General features: G+C 43.0%; 1 protein-coding gene across 1 annotated transcript in view; it reads left to right on the top strand.

The window, feature by feature from the left end:
• The first annotated feature begins 1,513 nt into the window (after positions 1-1,513).
• The window catches only part of LRP4 (LDL receptor related protein 4), a 43,006-nt gene continuing 24,519 nt past the window's right edge, over positions 1,514-20,000 (top strand). The window contains exons 1-9 of the mRNA XM_031055740.1: positions 1,514-1,637; positions 11,312-11,428; positions 13,013-13,126; positions 13,576-13,692; positions 16,099-16,227; positions 16,565-16,684; positions 16,816-16,941; positions 19,188-19,313; positions 19,763-19,897. Coding sequence (XP_030911600.1) covers position 1,637; positions 11,312-11,428; positions 13,013-13,126; positions 13,576-13,692; positions 16,099-16,227; positions 16,565-16,684; positions 16,816-16,941; positions 19,188-19,313; positions 19,763-19,897 — 985 coding nt within the window. The 5' untranslated portion in view covers positions 1,514-1,636. The remainder of the gene's footprint in view (positions 1,638-11,311; positions 11,429-13,012; positions 13,127-13,575; positions 13,693-16,098; positions 16,228-16,564; positions 16,685-16,815; positions 16,942-19,187; positions 19,314-19,762; positions 19,898-20,000) is intronic.

Below are 20,000 nucleotides of genomic sequence, written 5' to 3'. Positions count from 1 at the left end.
AAATAGTTTGTAGTTAAGGCCTTGCAACCTGCAGTGTAGCATTTGCAAGCAGACAGCTGAGGCCAGCAGAAATCTCTTCAGCCAGTTTTGTGCAGAAGAAACATAATGTAATCCTTTTTCAAGGAAGTGCATTCTCTCTGAAGTTAAATCTTTGCTTTACTGGCACAAGTGGATATCTTCACTGGAGGGAATACTGCTGTTGAAAGAGTTGCAGAAATATTTCATCAATTTTGCAGATATTCCTTTTCTCAATTAGAATGGAAAATAAGGAAAGTATGAGGCTTGTTTTTTCTTAATGGGTACAGGTTATGGTTAATCACAGGTACACTAGATGTATGAGTGAGATCAATGAAATCAAAAAGTCTGAAAATAGTTCAGTATGTATGTAATTACCACTTGGGACAAGTATTTCTCTGTAATTCTTTCCTTATGATCTGTTGTTTAATCTAAGAGCTTTAGGTTTGTTTGAATTGCAGAAAGAAGGAACTATGCAAAAAAATCCAACCAGACTAGCTTCAGGGAGTTGATGATTGATAATCATTTGTTTAACAGTGATATTGATTATATAGATTGTCTAGATCATGTCAGACAGAAGTTCAGGCATGACCTTTTCCCTTTGGGGGTGGGGGGTGTTTCAGCCTGTTCTTTCTCAAGGCAGAGATTTTCTTAAGAGAAAGTGTGGGATAGTATCCTAAATAGTTGCATTTGCACAGGGGTTGGAATCAGAATTGTGTTAGAGTATTGTTCTGAAGGTGGGAAAGGAGGGCTGGGAGGTCCTTAGGCTAACTTTAAGGCTGGAAAAAATATTCTTATCAGGTTATACATTATTGTTTGGACTGCATTTTCTTTTGGTCAGTTTGTAAAGCTGAAAATCCTTCTGCTCTTATAAATGTCAGTTATGCACAGCCTAGTGTAACAGTTTAATGTTTACAGGTAAATAATCAAAGATATTTTTTCCAATCTCACTGGAGTCTGAAATGTCTGAAATAGTGACATGCAGAAGGTTTGCATCTAAATAGCTTAGGGTTTGGAGAAGACCATTCAAATAGCAAGGATTCTACTTAAGAGAGTTTTTCCTTGTATTGTGGTGTCAGAGCTAAGTGAAGAGCAGCAGCAGCACTGTGGTCTAGGAGAGGACTGACTTTGTAAAATAAAAGGGGTGTTCTGATACCTGGCGTTCCTTGAATGTTTGTGATTAGTGCTGAGCTATTTTTCAGCTGATTCCCAAGTCTCTTTTTGGCAGATTGCACTTTGCTGTTGCCTTCAAAGAGCCCCTTTCCAAGAAACTGTGCATAGTAATTGATCTCCAATTTCAGCCTGTGAGGAGGGTGAATATTTGCCTTTGCAGTCAAGGATGTGTTTTTACACAGTAGTGTGTACACACTTTCTGTGTGTACACAGAGAAAAATAGATGTCATTTTGTATTTAATGTTTACTCTAAAATAGATGGGATCTCTTCAAAACATTTTTCTTTTTTTCTTCCTTTACAGGTGTTACAAGTAGCACTGAGTGCTCCTGTGGGCGTAATCATTTTACCTGTGCTGTCAGTGCTTTTGGTGAATGCACCTGCATCCCTGCTCAGTGGCAATGCGATGGAGACAATGACTGTGGGGACCACAGCGATGAAGATGGCTGCAGTAAGAATACCATCCTTGACTTGTGTTTGGGAAAATTGAGTATCTTTTTCTGTGTGTTTTACAGGCACATCCTACCATTTGTGTGACAAATGTTTTGGATTGTAGATGACTTGTACTTTTGACTGACTCGGAGTTGAACGAAGCCATTGTCCAATGATATAAAACACAGTGGAAGCCCAACTCTGGCTTTTTTGCAGCTGGTTTTAGGTGGTGCTTGGACACGAATATGTTAGAGGGAGTGGAGGGACAGAGAAGAGTACCTCTCATTTTTCCACCCTTGCAAAAGCACTATCTCTGGGTTAAATTATATGGTTTTGCTATAAATATTAATGGAAAATAAACAGTGTGAAGAGGTGTATTGAGGGTGTCTGCCCTCTTAAGTAACATTCTAGTTTCTGCCCTGTGAAGGGAGGGAAAGGCAAGCAGTGAAATAACATTCACTGGTCTTGGGATCAGCTGAAAGACATTACCTTGCAGGTATTGTGTGTCTGCATAGTGTTGGCATCTGTGTAGCTGAGCCCAGCTAGGTGAGAACTGATGTGAAATGTCATTTTGAGTGGATGTAGCATGATAGAGATGAATAGAGAAAGCCTCTTTCCATGGAGACACAAGTTCCTTTTTTACCTCATCTCTTTGGATTCCACAGAGCATGGTAGAATTGAAGAGTAGAAAAAAAGGCCTGGTCTCATGAAATTCCTTTTCTAAATGTTGCCCTAGAGCTGAAAATTTAAGGCTCCTGTCAGTGGACATTAGAGAGAAATTTATCTTCCTCTGCTGGATCTTCTCTCTAACCTTTCCTGGTTTCTGCTGTTGATTACTGTATGGAAAGGAGCTTTTCTAATCTTGTAAGTGTTGTCTTAAAGAATCTCTTCTTCCTTAAATGTGGGAGATGTCAACCCAGCTTCATGAAAATTTTCTTCCTTCTGGATTCTTGTTTCTTAAAATTTTGTGAACATTGAGCAACATGGAAGACCTTGAGTCTCGGGGAGGTGAGGCATATCCAATAGCTAAGCTGGTTTTACTGGTTTTTTACTAAGCACAGAAGAAAATTCCTTTTCCTCTTCAAAACATTTTGGGTTTTTTTGTTTGGTTGGTTGGTTGGTTTTTTTTTGTTTTGGTTTTTTTGTTTTTGTTTTTTTTTTTTTGCAGGTAGGTGAGGAGATTGGGGGATGGTGGTGGGATTGTTTTAGCTTTTTTTGTGGGTTTAGTAACGATTTAGACAAGAGATACTTCTTGATATAATTTTCCTGGTAATTCAACAACTTCCAGCAGCAAGAATTGTAAGCTAAGCAGGCATGGTAGGACTTGGGGGTGGGAAAGATAAGATCTTCCATAGCACCAAGCAGGAGGTGCTAACAAGAGTTGCTTCATGCAACATAGACTTAAACTGTGAATCTCCTTGCCACAAAACATTGATTCTGAAACTTCAAACATTCTCAAACAGCAATATGACAAGTTTATGGATGTATAATCCACTAAGGGCTGTTAAAGATGAATATGCCACCTCTTGTTTGGGAAGTCTTTGTATTACAGGTAGACACAGATTTTGTGTTTTGAGGAAGAACAATTTTTTTTCATGCTGCTTTCTTCCACTCTTCTCTTGGTGTCTTCTGATGCATCACATGTCTCTCTCTGTGGCCTCAGAGAGAGGAACCGTCTTGGTCTTGCACAGTAAGATACACTATATTAAAGAGACACAATATATTAAGGGGATCTGGCCTGAATGTATTTGAATGGAAGCTGTGCAAACTAGGAAACTACTGAAGAGTGAGCAATCTACTGATATTCTCAGGCACTGGAGGTTGGGAAGAATATAAAATAGAGATAGACATATAGGAGACAGAATATAAAGTGATGCAGAGAAAGTGGGAACTGGGTTTGACTTCTGCCTTTTTTAATTTACAGTTTCTAAGAAGGTTGGCTGCTGCAGTTAAGACAACAGAAAAATTTCTATAAATATGTTGGCAGCAAAAGGAGGGCTGAGCAGAGTCTTCCCCTTAGCTGAGTGTAGAGGGTAGCATAGTGTCTGAGAAATGAGAAAAAGGCTGTGTTACTTAATGCCTTCTTTGTCTTAGTCTTTAATGCCAAAAGCCGTTGTCCTCAGGATACCCAGTTCCTTGAGCTGGAACTTAAGTGACAGAGAGCTGAGTGAAGCCCTGAGAGTATGGCTTGGGGGTGGTAGAGGTTGACGGTTGGACTAGATGGTCTTGAAGGTCTTTTCCAGCCTTGATGATTCTGTGATCTTAATCAGAATATAACTTGCTCCATTTATACTGAGTGATAAAGTGATTCAAGGGGGAAGGACTAGAATAGGAGCTGTCTTTTTAAATATTGCATCCTGGTAGAAGAGATAGAAAGAGAACTTTTTCAGTTGACAGCCAGCAGTACTTGAAGTGCAATTTAGAGGAAAGAAGAAAGCAGAAATAAAAGTTAACATTTCTGTAGCATCCTTTGCCCTATTTCTTAAGTGCATGACTTCAGCACACGCATTCAAGGTTGCAGTGCAGGAGCCCAAGGAACACTTACTCCTTTAAGCCTGTTATATCTTGCTCTGAGTGGCTGCTCATTATGAATCCAAGTATGATACTATTCTTAGCTTGTAAGAACTAGATCAGCTCTACAGTGTAGGCTTGTGGTAACTGTCTGTGCTGTTTTGTGTCTTGCTTAGTTATTATAGCACCAAACCTTTTTGCCAGAACAGGTTGCTTGCTAAATCCCTCTCTTCTGCTTGGCTTACAGGAGCCTGTTGAAGGTGTACTCGTTTGTGGGGTTAACCTTCCATTTTCTCTGCTTGTTGACTGTGCCAAGCATAAACAGGGCAGCAGGAGTGCAAGAGCAGGGGTGGGGCTTGAGCCCCCTGGAACAGCACCTTGAACTTTAAATTGATTTAAGCTTCTCACGAATCAGCAGTGATGCACGCAGTACATGAGAACAGTTGGTTAACTTATTTTTTTTCCTTCCCTGGCTGTTTGTCTGTGACATGCATAAAGTTTCCTGGCTGGAATGAAATTTTGAACTTCTCTGTTTTGAACTTGATTTATCATTTTATTTATTGACTGAAATGATTAAATTTCTTTTAATACAAATACTGAGCTAAAGTTTTGGGTTGTTCTGAAGTCATCCAGCAAGCCTCAGATATACTAAAAGCCTACTTTAAAAATTCCTCAAAAACCTGGGGCTAGTCTTCATGCTGGAGTGGGCCCAGTTGTTTTTTCTGACTTAGGAACCGCAATCTGCAACTACTTTATGTAGAGTCTTCTGAGATGCTAAAGCTATTTAGATTCTTCTCCAGAAATTGTATGGATGTGCAGCTCTGAGCTTTACAGGCTGGAATTATAATATCAAGTAGATGTTTCTGATTGAAAGAGTGAACAGATGTCTTTGCAAGGAATCCTACCTTTCCACTGATCTGCTGCAAACTAGTTTTAGTGTTACAGGATTTTCTTTTTTTCTCCTGTGAATGTCCAAACTTTCCAGAGAAATAAATCTGCAACCATACCTTTTTAAACTGTACTTTTCTTCAGTGTATTATATGCTCATATGTATACTCTAAGCCAATACAATGAGAAGCATGAGTTCTGTCTACTTCCTTGGGAAGAGGAGAGGAAAATGGGAAGACATTGGACTACTGGACTCCTAATAAAGCAAGAGACTGAAACAGGCTGGGGGTTAAGGTGAAAATTACTTTAGCAAGTCAAGATTCAGTCTTGCATCTGTTTCTATACTGTACTGCATATATCCTTCAGTAGTTGATTAGAGTTTGCTAAATTCTATATTAATGCAATTTTCTAGCCTTGAATTGGTAATCTGTAATTTTGGTTAAAGAATAACAGCTTGAAATGCAGTGTGTGGTGGTAAAAAAAAAAAGGAAAGCAAGATACTTGATAGTGAGTGGAATTAAACTGTGAAAAACAGGAGCAGACATGGGAAACCCTCATTTTGAGAGATATTTTCAGTTTTGAGATAAATTCTTAAAATATGGTATGTTTTACTTTGTTTGGATTTTTAATATTGTGTTGCACACTATAAAACAAATCACCACTTCTTGAGTTGATTCCACTAAATTTTTCCTCAACTGCCACTGTTTCTGCACACCCCAGACACTTTACATTTGCATCAGTGTCCTTAGAACATCTGCCTCTCCATAGGTATTTTCCATTAGTTTTGGGAGAGCCCTGCCTCTGCTTACCTGTCTCAGAAATTGTTCTCCTTGTGAATTTGAAGCCGTGCTGTGATGGAAGCCAATTATTCCGTGACATGTTTGCTTCCTGCTCTGGATCATGTTTACAAGCCAGAATGCTGTAGTAATAATAGCAATAAGCAACCTGCCAGCTGTCATGCCAGCTCCATAGACTTTGTCTGGTGTCAGCTCTCTGGCTTGCTGACAGTGTCTGGCTTGGAAGCCCTTGCTGCACATGCACAGGGTGGTTTAGCTGCCTTCCTGCCTTGTGCCAGCAGAGACTGCTTTGGCCTGTCCCTAACAAAAGCCGCATGCAAGAAGAGGAATGGTTTTCATTCTGCCCTCCTGCACGCCCTTTGAAGTCCTCATGGTGTGAATGAGTCTTACTTCCTGTGGCAGGGGTGAAAGGACAACTGAGTAAACTTGGCCTGAGGACTGATACATATACTTCTGTTTCTCATAAGATACACCAAATCTCCCCATAACCATCCTCGCAGAAGAGCTTTCCTGCTCTGAATTTTGGATCTGTATCATGCATAATTGACTTGTAAATGTTACTTTTCAGGACACAGACTTGCTTGCTTACCTCCCTGCTGTTGTACAAAACTTCTTCATTTGAAGGGACTGAAGAAAAATGTACTTCTTTTACCTTAAAGATTACTGAAAGTGATCTGTTGTTCCCATCGCAATGAGAAATTGACACAGTTGCTGTTGAGCTACAGCTCATTCAAGCCCAGTAGCGGGTCTCTTCCTTGCCAGACAGGACTGTCACTATAACCTGCTCATCAGCCCCACAAAAAAAAATTTTAGGGTGAGGTTAGGATAAAAAATCTCACAAGTCTTTTATTAAAATTAACAGAAACTTTGAAAGAGTAATTTTCCTTCTGCCATTCACTTAATCAGGAGCTCAGATGCAAAGGCTCAGGTGAAGCTTCACTTCTAAACCTTAAGTTTTGAAATCTAGGAACTCCTGTCAAGAGTTCAGTATTCTGTTGAAAACACACCAGTTCCGTATCTGCAACTTTGTCATATTATTGGGCCTGGAGTATGTATGTTTCCTTTAAAAGGCACCAGAATTAATGCAATGCCCCCTCAGGCAGAGTGCTTGTGATCAAAGGGCTGTGAAAGATTCGATGCTGATAGTCTTTACTTTTTTTTTCTTTTTTTTTTTTTCTTTTTTTCTTTTTTTTTTCCTTTTTTTTCTTTTGACCCGCAACATCCTTAAATACAGTTCAGCAGTGCAATAACATTTTATGTTATTCTGGAACTAGATTTTCTAAAATGTTTGTTAGTAAAATGCAATGTCTCCTTTTTCTTCCTAAGATGGAATAACCTCCTTTATTTTTGTCTCTGGACTTTTTGCCTGCTGTGCTGCAGATCGCAGCAAACAGATCTGTTTTGTGGGTATGTGTGTATTTATACATATGCCCGAGTATGAACATAGCTGGGGGTCAGGCTGCACTTGTCTAATGTAGGTAGCATGATTTTTTTGTTGTCGTTGTATTTATGTTTAAAATTGACTTCTCATTCTTCACATGAATGAGAGTTTGTCTAATTAAGCATCCAGCATTGTTCAAGCCTCTCTGCGTTCCAGAGCTCTGAACACCAGTTGCTTGCTGTCCTTGGGTACAAAGCAACCTGCTCACCGCAGGCAACAGGGATAAAGCGTTCAAAGGACAGTGGGACGTGATTCAGTCTGTGTTTCACCTTATAAACTTCCCTTTTCCCCTGCTCTCCCCCTTCTCCTTCTGCTTGGCAATAAAAGAGTGTCCTGTGTAATAATAGTTGGGAGAGGGGGAGGATTAGCAGGCTAGTGATAGACCTAGCTTTGCTGAAACATTGGATGATGTCCAGTGTGACCATGCAGAGGGATGAGCTCAGGGGAATGGTTGGAAGTTCAAAGGCCTTTTTGTATTGCTCACTGTCAGTTGACAGATGTGCTCTCTTTAGCTGTTGCTGCCCAGCCTAGTTCTTCCCACTGGCTCCCCTTCCTTGGCTTTGCTCCCCATCCTGCCTCTGGCTCTGCCTGGGGAGGCAAGTTAGTACCTGTCCGTCTGGGCATTTGCCTGCTTTCAACTCCATCCTGGGACTTGCCTTTGCTCATCTCTCTTAGGAAAACACTGTTTCTTTGCATTGATATGGAGAGATCAAGCTGGAATTGAGCAGAGAAGGGGGGTTGAGGCTTAGCTGTGTTTACTGTTGGCATAGCCTAATCATGCTGTGAGCACTGGTGAAAGCATTTTACTACAATCTATGATTGCTCTCTTATCAGGAGAAGTGATGCCTATGAAGGACTTGTAGCTGTTTCAAAAAGTAATAAATATCCTTCATTTTACAGGTTGGAGAAGGGGGAAAAAGAGGCAGAACGGTCCCAGGGTCATACATCAATATCAAGATGGGATAAGAATATGGGGATTCAGTTTCTAATCTTCTTGATGCTAATCCAGTTTGTCCTCCAGCAAGATGAAGAGGTGTTGTTCCACCTCTGTCAGTGAAAAGAGTTCTTCCTGTTTCATTTGTATTTTATGTATCTACTTTGTGACTATGGCTTTTAAAGTTAGCTATGTGAGTGAAAACAATACACTTACCAGACTGTATAGCTGCTCCATTCTGTCAGAACAAGACATAGTGGTGCTTGTTTGCATGTCCTAAGTGTGACCTCCTAACTTTTGAATTTCCTCTTAACTTCAAATTTCCAAACACTTTGGATATATTTTCAACAGTATTAAACATTTACTGTGTGCTAGTGATATGGCCTTGGCTTTAACTCTATAGAAATAAAACTCATCGAAATATGAAGTGATAAATGGCCAACAGAAGATCTGATTAGTAACAACCCTAGAGTAAAGGGCTGTGCAGTGGAACTGAAGCCTGATGTCCTTAGAACAAATCAAGGGAACTGGAATGTTTTTGTGTAAGCAGTGTGCTTTTTAGTGGGAAGAAGAGATTGGGAGGGCAGAGCTAGGAAGAGGGGGATTAGGAAAATTGCCCCCATGTGAAAGCTGCTCCCAGAATTTCTTGCATTTTATTTTGAAGCATCTGTTTCTGACCATTATTAGATTCAGGTTACAGGTTTATGTGGATCCCTGCTCTGATCTCATTGGCAGTTCCTCTGCTCTATGAGACATCAGCCCTCATTCATTAGTTTGGGTTTTTTGGTCTCAAGTGGGTTTGTGGTTTTTCTTCCTCCTTTAAAGGAGAGCTCCTGTAGAAGGAGATTTAATTCCACCCTGCCCCCACTCCAGTGTTTTCTGGGCTAGCACACACTTGGTCTCTGCTGGGTTAGGGAATTCGGTCCTCCTTTGTATATGGCAGTTTGTGTTTTGCTCCCTTCCCCTGTGCTTGAAGCTTGATTTTTATATCTAGGGGGAGTATGAAATTGGTTGAACTGCTCCCTGTAGGGGTGGAATTTCATTTTATGTCCTTAGCTCATGAAGGGATGCAGCAGTTCAGTGGGATAATGGTATCTGCTCTGAACCAGCGCTAATGGCTTAACCCTCTGGGAGCCTGAAGAATTCTCCCCTGGAGAGTGAGCATGCAAATTCCCTTCCAGGTGGCTCCTGTGCAGTCCTTTGGTGATTAGTCATGCTAAAGCATATGCTGGGAGGATGGTCTTAGTCCTGAAATTGCAGCTGAGGCCAGGGAAGGTTTTTCTCAGCGTGCAGTGTTTGGAAGTTGTTCTTGGGGGAGAGAGGTCTGATCTGTGGGACTGATTGTCTGAGTCCAAAAATGTCCTGGTTTTATTTGGAAGCAGAGTTTGAAAGTGGAGAGTTTTCTGCTTCTACCTGCCCTGAGGAAGAAGACAAAACTCCTTCATTTTGCTGCAGCAAACCACAGAAACTGAAATATAAGGAAGGGAGTCAGTTATTGGAAGATCAGCATGCTGTCAAACCTGTAGAGGGGAAGTAGAGATTTCTGTGCTTCCCCTTTCTGAGTATTTCTTATCCTTCATACCCCTCTGGGGCCTAGTAGTAGCTGGATATGGGATGGATAGATGTCTGCATGGGGTAGCCTAGACATGATGAGAAGGACCTTTTCCCAAGGGCCAATGCCAAATTCTTTGAATGTTGAGGGCAATTACATCTGTAGTGATGTCCTCAGATACAGAAATGCCTGCCACACTACAGGAACAACTGAGAAGATTATCTGAATTTGTGGTTAGAAAAATGAGTGTTAGAGAAAAGTCTGAATTTATCTGCCCTAATATATTCTTTTGGTGGGGGGGGTTTAGGACAGGCCTTTGGTGAAAAATGTTGGAGGACTTGCTATGGAGAGCAGTGAATGATTCAGTATGTATAATCCATGCTTCTTTAACAGGACACTGGTGGCAGTCCTGGGCCAAGGGGAAACAGAGGGTTGAGAAAGCTGGAAAAACTGAAAATGTGGCTATTTGTTCTCCTTATTAAATCATCCTCCTTTTGTGTGTGGCTGCTGTCTTCACCTTCCTTTTTTACCCACCTCCCTCCCCTCTCACTCCCACCTCCAGGATAGTGTTGGCAGGAAAGGGAGTAGCAGCATAGCAGAAGAGGGCTGGCCTGCCTGGTGACAGATGGGAGTTGCTGTCGGCAGGCTGCGCTGGGATGAAAGGGTTTCAGGCAGGGTTTCAGGGCCTTTCTCGCCCTCGCCCCGTCACATCACTGAGCAAATGCTGTTCTTTGGAGAACACACCTGTCAGGAGCAGTCTTGTGCAGCCCCTTGCCTACCACAGCTGGCAGCACTTTAAAGCATGAACCTCTCTGAGTTGAGTGTTCCTCTCATCTGTGGAGGAAAGAACAGGAATGATGTTCCCCCTTGAATTCCAGCTTTGTAGCTCCAGGCCTCTTCAGACGCTGTGGATTTGTGGTTCCACTCCATTGCAAACAGACTCCTGTGTAGGCAGGCATCATCTCATGTCTGTCCCCTTCTTTCATCCTTTCTGGATGGAAACCTTGAGCAAGCTTGGGACTGTTGTCCATGCCTGAGGTACAGAAAATTATCCCCAGCAGTGGATTCCTGCTTCTCAGCTTCTCCTTGCAGATTTCTTAGGCAAAAGGCCCTGACAGAGTCCCCATGCTGAAACACACACTGTAGCATGTGACTTTCATAAAGTCAAAACATTGCTTCTGATAGTTCTCACTCTAAGGAACTTGCTGTGTAATAGAAACAGGATGGACTGCCCTGGGAAGCATGCAGGAAAGATGTTGATGGTTTAACTTTGCTTGTTATAAAACAAGTGCAGTTATAGGACAATAGGCTCAAGGATGAAAGAGGAACTCAGTGGGGGAATTGCAACAGCTACTTTATTGTGGAAAGGTCAGTGTTTCTCTGGGGAAGAGAGACTGCCAAGCTACAGCACTACCCTGGCCCCCCCTCTAAGGAACAGCTCTTCCCGATAACTTGAAATTTTGTCTTTTGTTTCTAAGAGATTTAGCTCTGCTCCCTCAGGAGGGAAGAAACTTTGTTCTCAGGAAGGAAGCTGGCTGCAGCTCCATGAGGTGTTTCTTTGCTCTTTCAGTGCTGCCCACATGCTCCCCTTTGGACTTCCACTGTGACAATGGAAAATGTATCCGCCGGTCGTGGGTCTGCGATGGAGACAATGACTGTGAGGATGACTCTGATGAGCAGGACTGCCGTAAGTCACCTGTCTGAGGGAAGAGGGTGGGTGCAGTGCCTGCCTGCTGTGACTGGGGAAAGTTGACCCTTTTTATTACAGGAAGGTAAGAGTCTATCCACTGAATTGGACCACTGGCTTGTAGTAGGCTATATTCTGCCCATGACAGAGGTGTGTACCTGTAAGCCCTGCTGCCTTGGCACCTGGCTTGCTGTTCAGCTGCCTGTCTTGGGGGAGGGGATGCTTCTCCATCCAGCTGTAGAACCGTTTATGCCCTGCAGCCCTGCTAGTTAATGTCCCATGAAGCACTTCCCTGAACTGGGCTCTTCATGCCCTCCCCTGTTAGTGGAAACACCTAACCCCTGCCAAATCCTACTGAACTGCCTGTCTGGCTGATTTCCTGTGGCCTCAGGTTCCACTGTCTGACTTTTCTGCAGTGCTGCCCTGTCACCAGCATCCTGTCCCTTCAAACAGGGCTCCTTGAGGAGAGGGAAGGTGCTGTGAGGATACTACCTACACAGCATGGTGCTCCAGAGTGACTCTCTTGGAGGAACCCCATCTGAAGAAATGTAGAAATAAGGCTCTTGACTGTAAAGTATTCTATGTCCACTGCATGCATGGAAGTTAGTTCACCTTCTGATCAGTATATCCCTGATCTTTGCCTGCCTTTTTGGGCAAAGAACTGGGAAGCAAAGTTCAGGGGTTGACATCCTGTGTGATGCTTTGGAATGCAGGACTAAACTCAGTTTTCCAGTCTATTCAAATATATTCATGAAGGAAAAGATATGTAGGTCTGGGTCTCTTTAGTTTTCTGTTTTTCATAAAAGTTTGAAATGCCCTCATATCTAAGATAGCAGTGGAGAAGGGTGTGATCAAAAGATTTGGAGACCAATGAAAGGAGAAAGAAGGTTCTGTGCATGAGAGATTCCTGGAACATTATTCAGGCTAGAAGTAACCATAGGAGGGTTTCTGTTGGACTGGAGTCCTCAGGTGCTGAATTTGCAGTCCTTTTCATTTCCTTACTTGTCTGCATACAAGCTTCCTTAGGAGACTGGCAAGGAGAGTGGAATGAGGCTCCAAATACTGAGGTGTTCGCAAGAGGAAGTTGAAGTTTTCTCTCTCCCTCTTCAGTGAACATGTCCTTTGCTTTGAAGACAGCTTTGACATTGTTGTGAAAAGAAGGTGGAAATACAACACTGCTAGCAGTTATCTGTTAGATAATGATAGAGACTATTAACTCATTTAAAAAGAGGTTTGGATTACCTTTTTTCTGTGCAGGGTTATCTTGAGTCTGTCTTGGGACAGTGCTAGAATACATACCAGCATAGGATGGGTGGCTTCATCTCTCTGTTCCAGCTACTTCCTTCAACCTAAACCTCAAGTTTTAGAGCCTGCGGTACTGTTGGTGTGTGAACAGAGTGGAAAAGAGACACTCAAGAAATCTCCCAGTGGCTCCTCTGGTATTTGTTAGGAGAATCAGCTCTTCAGCATCACTGTGTCCTTGGAGAATGATGTTGCTTGACTTGTAACATGTCACACATTTGGTGTTCGGCAAGCTAAATCTTCTTGCCTTGCCTTCACCTTACCCCTGTTGTGTCCTTGCAGCTCCAAGGGAGTGTGAGGAAGATGAGTTCTCATGTCAGAATGGATACTGCATTCGCAGCCTGTGGCACTGTGATGGTGACAATGACTGTGGGGACAACAGTGATGAGCAGTGTGGTGAGTTAATGTAAATCCTGCCTTCACAGTACTTCAAGAGGAGTTGTGAGTTGTGCAGAGTCCAGCCTTGCAATTCTAGGATTCCTAGAACATGGCTAAGGCTCCCAGCTGGCTTTTCTGGGCTGAACTTGTGGGAGATTCCATTCCAAGGGTTGGCTGCTTAGGATCTTTGGCTATGTGGCTTACCTGCCAGGCAAAAAAAATCACTTGAGACCTTTCATTCCTTGACATGGGATTGTGAATTCCCCTTGGATTCCTGTTGAATCTGGCACTCTGTGTCAGTTCAGCGAACAATGACGGTTTTGCTCGGGCCCTGCCTGACATGGGTATGATTGATTTAGTGAGCAATCTTGTTTGTGGGTGCCCTAGGAGCTTCAGGAGGATGTTGTGGTGTTTTCCTGGGTACTCTGAGAAAAGTCAAGGCTTTGTTTGCATTGCTGTCTCTGCAGATATGAGAAAGTGCTCAGAGAAGGAGTTCCGTTGCAGTGACGGCAGCTGCATAGCTGAGCACTGGTTCTGTGATGGGGACACAGACTGCAAGGATGGCTCAGATGAAGAGAATTGCCGTGAGTGCTTTTCTTTGTAGTCACAGGAAATAGCCCTTTGGACCTGCTCTTGCCTTGGGTTTTGGCATGTTTTCTGCAGCAGAGATCAAAAGCAAGTTAGTTCTGCCTGTACTGGCAGCTATGCTACCTTCTGCTGCCTACCCCAGAGGGCACAAAAGAATGGTGTCTCTCTTGTGTTACCTCACAGACATACTTCATCTGTGTCTTGCTGCTTCTTTCTTCCCATAGCTGTGACCTTGGGTCAGAGCATGAGTTTATACTTTATTGAATATAGCTCTCTATAAAACTGGAGGAGTTGAAGGGCAGCTGGAAGGCAAGAATACTATTCCCTTCTTTTTCCTCTTGTCTGATTCCAGACTGAAATTTTGGAAGTGGAGGCATACTCTGCTTATTGAAACCACCCTCAGGTACAGCACACTGAAGACACCTCCTGCCTGCCCAGTCTCCCTTCCTGTAAATGCTTTTTGCAGGATGTTGCCCAACAAGTGACCGATGCGGAAGGAGGGGGGTGGTGCTGGGGCATGAGAACCCACAACAGTTGTTTCCTTCTTCACCTTCACAGGCTTGTAGCAAGTGGGACAGGAGTTTGTGTCCCTTTCTAACCCACACTGCCTCTCTCCTGAGTCTGTGAGCACTGTCCATGTCTCTGGAACTTGCAGTGGTCCCTTCCCCCTCCCTGCTCTCAAAGGCATTTTGCAGAATTTGTTCTAGATAGCAGGAAACTTCAAAAGGCTCTGGGAGGGGGATGAGGGCCGCCAGCTCCTGAAGGGCAGGGGGAGTGGATGCATGGGGGAGTTGTCTTTTATCTTTCCAGATAATGAGACTTGGCAGAAAGCCAGGGGCTGCAAACATTTCTAAGCCAGGAAAGGACTCTAAGAGGAAGCCAGCCTCTCTCCCTCTCCTTTCGCTCTCTGCCTTTCTTGTTCCCTTGCCTGTCACTTCACCAAAGGCCATGAATAGACCCTCAGGGAGGGAAGAGAGATGTTCCAACGTTGCCTCCTGTGTGAGTGGAGGGGCACCCAGAAGTGGTGTCCCTGTTTCTCTGAGCTGAAACGCTATTTCAGTCCTAAGCTGGCAGTTGTCTCTATAAGACATTTTAAGTAACTTGCTAAGAAGTTCAGTTTGGCTACCTCCTGTTCTTTTGTCTTCATCCATGTGGTTGTCATATTTTTCTTATCTACAATCGTGTTTGTCGTTCGTCTGGGACAAGGTGGGATTACACACTTCTTTTTTGTCTGGGTTTTTTTCCTTTTCTTTTTGTTTCTTTTGGGGATGTGTGTGTTATAATTGAATCACACAGCATGATAATTTAAGTCACTGATTTAATTTTCTCAAGGAAACTGAAACACTCAGGCTCTTTTGGTGAGGGCCACATTAACACACATCTTCATATCCAGCCACTGACACTCACTGAATTAAAGTTCTTAGCTCATGCCTTCAGGCTGTGCCCATTTCTTCAAGTTGAACAGGCAGGTGTAGTTCACTTTGTAGACTACTCTTTCTTTTCAATCTTTCTTTTCCTTTTTGTTTAATAGACTTATATTCAGAACTCCTCAGTTGGGAGACTTGTATATCTGAAAAGTACAGTGCATTCTCCAAATAGTATAAGAAGAGGTGTCAGATTCGGTTGTGTGGGACTCAAAATATTTTTCATGCCTTCCCACTTAGTGTACTGTTGAACAGAGAGCAGTAGGCAAATCCTTGACCATTAGTTTGTTTGGCTTTGCCCAGGGTCATCTCTCTGGCAGTGCTCGTTACTGAATAGGCATGGTTGTTTTGGCCAGAGCTTGAGAGGAAAGGGAGGGGGAAATCCTCAAAGGTCAGGTGCTGGCCTGGACACCCTGCTGCTTGCTTGCTTCCTTTGGTCTTCAAGTGCTTATTTTTGTTAAAATTTTAAAGGAATCATTCCTTAGTTTAACCTTGCATTCTGACATGCCACAGTCCTTAATATGCAGTTATCCCTAAGGTTTCCTTATTTTTCTGTCTACCTATTTTCAGATTTATTAAACAATTTAAACACTTTTTTGGCACTAAGACATAGTGCTTCAAGCATAAGATGGAAGGTGACGCTCTTGGATCCTTTTTGAGACTTTCCCATAAATTCTTCCTTCATATCTTTTTGCCTCTCTGGAATTTAATGGCTCTTGAAAAGTTCAGTGTTTATAGCCTAATATCCTATGTAACTTCTTTTAAAATTGTATTTACTGGATCGTCTGCATGAGTCTTTACATATGAGTTTAACCTGCTTTTCAATGAAGCAAAACCAGCATTCCTCTCTGTAATACAAATCATGCAGAGATAAGCAGCAATGAATACTTGCCAATCCATTATGGGGCTGAGAAGGTTGCCTCTAAACTAGAGTGTGCCTTGTCACCTCATATATTTTTTCTTTGATTCTCTTGTTAGCATCAGATGTTCCAGCTGCCACCTGCAGCTTGGAGGAGTTCCAGTGTGCATATGGACGCTGCATCTTGGACATCTACCACTGTGATGGTGATGATGACTGTGGGGACTGGTCTGATGAATCTGACTGCTGTAAGTTAGCACAGTCCTTGTCCAAGAATCAGAGTTGCAAACCTAAATGCATTTTGGGTTGGCTGGAGAAGGGGTTGCAGTGTAGATGGCAATCTAATTGTTCACAGATAAGCTGGCTCCTTCATTATTAGGGGTTTTGTTTAACTCTGGAAAGTGAGAATAGTGATGAGAACTGTGTAGTCAGTGCACTTCTGCTTACAAGAGTTATACAGTTTCCGGAAGAAATCTATTCAGGACCAAGTTCCTTAATAATGAGGGGTAAGGATGAAACTGAGGAGCTTTGGGGATTGTTACATTGGTCTGAGTTTGCTCTTTCTGTGTTTTATCATCTCTGCAGCATCTCATCAGCCTTGTCGCTCTGGAGAGTTCATGTGCAACAGTGGCTTGTGCATTAATGCTGGCTGGAGGTGTGATGGTGACTTCGACTGCGATGACCAGTCAGATGAGAGGAACTGCAGTAAGTGCTGGGAACTGGTGGAAACATTCTGTTTCTGTGGATGCAAAAGAGTGTTTGGGACAGTTAGCTTTGGATTTGGGTCTCTTCCTGATCCTTCTTGCTTGTCTGATGTTCCTTTTCTGGGCCCTCAGCTACATCTATGTGCACAGCTGACCAGTTCCGCTGCAAGTCAGGACGCTGTGTCCGTCTGTCCTGGCGTTGTGATGGGGAAGATGACTGCTCTGACAACAGTGATGAGGAGAATTGTGAGAACACAGGTTTGACCTGCTGCCTTGCTGCTTAATAGCTAATTAAGTTTCCATCCTGATGGTAGTAGGTAGTAAAGTCTCTTTTGTATTGCTTCAGGGACTTCAGCCTAGAGTTTCTGTCCTTCCCAGAGAATGGGGTCTGTCTTATATGCTTGCCAACTTGTGCAGGTCTGTGTGCTTACACTAACTTAGGTGAAGGTGTTTTCTGGTCAAGTATCCTCTTGTCTTGTCCTTACACTGTGAATTACTGCAGAGCTCCTGGACAATTCCATTCAGACTTGTAAACATCAATAATGTACCAAGTTACTACCTTTGTCACATGGCCTATAATAACTTATGCCTTGTAGGTAATTCTGGATAGCTTTCCTGTTGCATTGTGAAGTTGCTGAACAATTCTAGCAGACAGTAGAATCAAGAAGGACATTTAGTGGAAGAGAATAACAAGACCTTTGTTTTAGAGGATTAAGGGTGTCAGCTTCCCCCTTAGACATTTGCTCAGGAGTTACTCTTTCTAGTATTCATTTCACATATTGCTATTTCTTTGTGTGATAGTGGTTATGGGGAGCAGGAGGGTTTTAACACACCCTAGTGTTATGGTAGGATTCAAGGAATGTCTAGAATCTTCTCTTTTCCTTAAAGTCTTCAGGATGTCTATAGGTTTTGTTGAGGACTAGAGTGTGCTGGTCCTTGAATTCATCCTAGTGGGTGGAGCCCAGCTATGTGTACTGATCCTTCTGCATCAGTGTATTCTGAACAGTGGTTTCAGGGGTGACAGAATGGATTTGTGAAACTGTACCTCTTGTTTTGGGGCTGTTGAGGAGTGTTCTATGAGGACAGCTGAGCTCAGAGGTGCTGGAGAGGCACACTTTGTAGTCAATTTAAGAGCAGCTGCTCTCAATTGGTCAGCTGTTGTGAGCATCAGTGTGGTGGTCCTGGAAAAAGCAATTGTACTTAAAGAGCTGGTAACCCTGTTTCCTCATCCTGATAACAAAAATATTTAGAGGTACTGAAAGAAGCCAAGTCAAACCTCCAGAGCCATTGAAACTGACTATCTCCATATCAAACCAAATACAAGGTGCAGTTACTGTAAGGTTAGTTGTGCAATTCTATGTTAGGTCTATGGTGACAGTGAAAGGTCTATGGTGAAAATTAAACTGGTTTTTCTGGGAAGTGTGCTCACTCATCTAAGCGACATAGTGTGGTGTCCCAATGTCTGTAGCAAGAGTTAAAATCCTCTTGGTTTTAGAGCAGAGATCTATTTTTATTGGCCATAGAGAAGATTCCTAAAATACTAGGCAATCAGCTGGTGTAAGGATCTGTATGTTCGATATGACAAACGAAGTCCAAGTTTCAGAATCCTTCATATACAGTATTCCTGTGCTCTGAGAAGTGAATCTGCATGTTGTCTGGTTTTGTGTTTGCACCTGGTGTGTCTGTAGTTCTTTACTTGTTAATCTCACAACTACCATTTTCCACACTGTTAACAGGCAATCTGCCAATCTGATTGTTTCTCTGCTGGTAACTGTATTGTCCTATTATCTTCGTAAGATTATCAGAGGGTGATGATTTAGGGACCGCTAATCAAGTTAGCTCAAGAAGTACAAGAAGTAAGAGGCAACAGGACAGTGCAATTATTGCTGAAGAAACAATCAGATTGGCAAAGTCCCTACAAACAGTATTACTTTGCTTACAAGAATTCTGTGCAGTCTCCTTGCTAACAGCAGAAGTTGAAGCATGTAGGTCATGTGAAATCCTGTTGCCTGAGCTCAGATTTCAGGGATGCATGCAAATCTCATTCCAAATCCATCAAAGTACAGCTAGGGCTAGACAAGATGTTCCTTCCTAGGCAGGCTCAAGATCCACAGCTGTGCTGGTGTGACAGATCACATTATTAAAGTGAGGAACTGACTCCTCCTTTGCACACTCTGAGTAGGATTGTGGATTCTGAAACCAAAGGGAGCTAAGCCAGGATCTTCCAGTCACTCTTAGAGAAACTAGTCAGATGAACTTCACAGTAAAGCAACAGTGGACTCAGACTGGCAGAGAGTTTGCAGACCTCCAAATCAGCGTAAAAGTATGCAGAGCAGTAAGGACTGCTAGATGAGCTGAATTAAAAGGAAGAGGAAGTAATGTATTTGTGCTCATATGAAAAGTTTGTAACAAATCTTGGAAAATGTTCTGTATTCTTCTCTTCACCATGACTATTGTTCCATCAGTAAGCTGTGATGTGCTACTTTTCCCTTCTTCTATTGCAGGCACCCCTCAGTGTGCCCCAGACCAGTTCCTGTGTGGGAATGGGCGTTGCATTGGCCAGAGGAAGCTGTGCAATGGAGCAAATGACTGTGGAGATGGCAGTGATGAGAGCCCACATCAAAACTGCCGTAAGTCCTCCCAGGTTCAGTCTTAGACGTAAATGGAAGCTCATTAATGTGTGGGAGTCCATCTGGTGTTGCTGAAGGGTGTGTGTAGGAAAGAAAGTCTGAGCTATGACAATGGGAGCAAGTTAAAGATTGAGGAAAAAAACCTTGTTGGTTTTTCCAATTAAAGACTGCACAGAAGGAATGATGGGGAAGAGATTATGATCTCAGATATCACCATTTGTCTGCAGAGACACTGAATCCTAAAAACATGTTAATCTGAGCTCTGTTGTCCTTTTGAGTTGTGGCCTGCAGAAGAGAGCTCTGGCTGCAAAGAGGAAGCTTCCTGCACAGCTTGTGTCCTCCCCCTCTTGCTCAGCCTGCTTTGAAGGGTAACTGCTGCCTAACAGCTGAAGGCAAGAGCAGCTGCCTTGTGGTTTCTGCTCAGTTATCTTCACATGTTTCTTCCGCAGGTCCAAGAACAGGGGAGGAGAATTGCAATGTGAACAATGGTGGCTGTGCTCAGAAATGCCAGATGGTGCGAGGGATGGTGCAGTGCACTTGCCACACAGGTTACAGGCTCCTGGAAGATGGCCGATCGTGCCAAGGTGGGTTTTTGGAGCAGCAGCCTCCTCCCTGCTGCTTTGGTATGTTTGAAATTAGTGGCTATGATAGGGTGAAAATCAGAGTATGAAAGCAGATGCAATCTAC

This window comes from Geospiza fortis, unplaced genomic scaffold (assembly GCF_000277835.1).
Source record: "Geospiza fortis unplaced genomic scaffold, GeoFor_1.0 scaffold66, whole genome shotgun sequence".
NCBI classification, from domain to species: domain Eukaryota; kingdom Metazoa; phylum Chordata; class Aves; order Passeriformes; family Thraupidae; genus Geospiza; species Geospiza fortis.
This window is presented reverse-complemented; position numbering and strand designations above follow the sequence as displayed.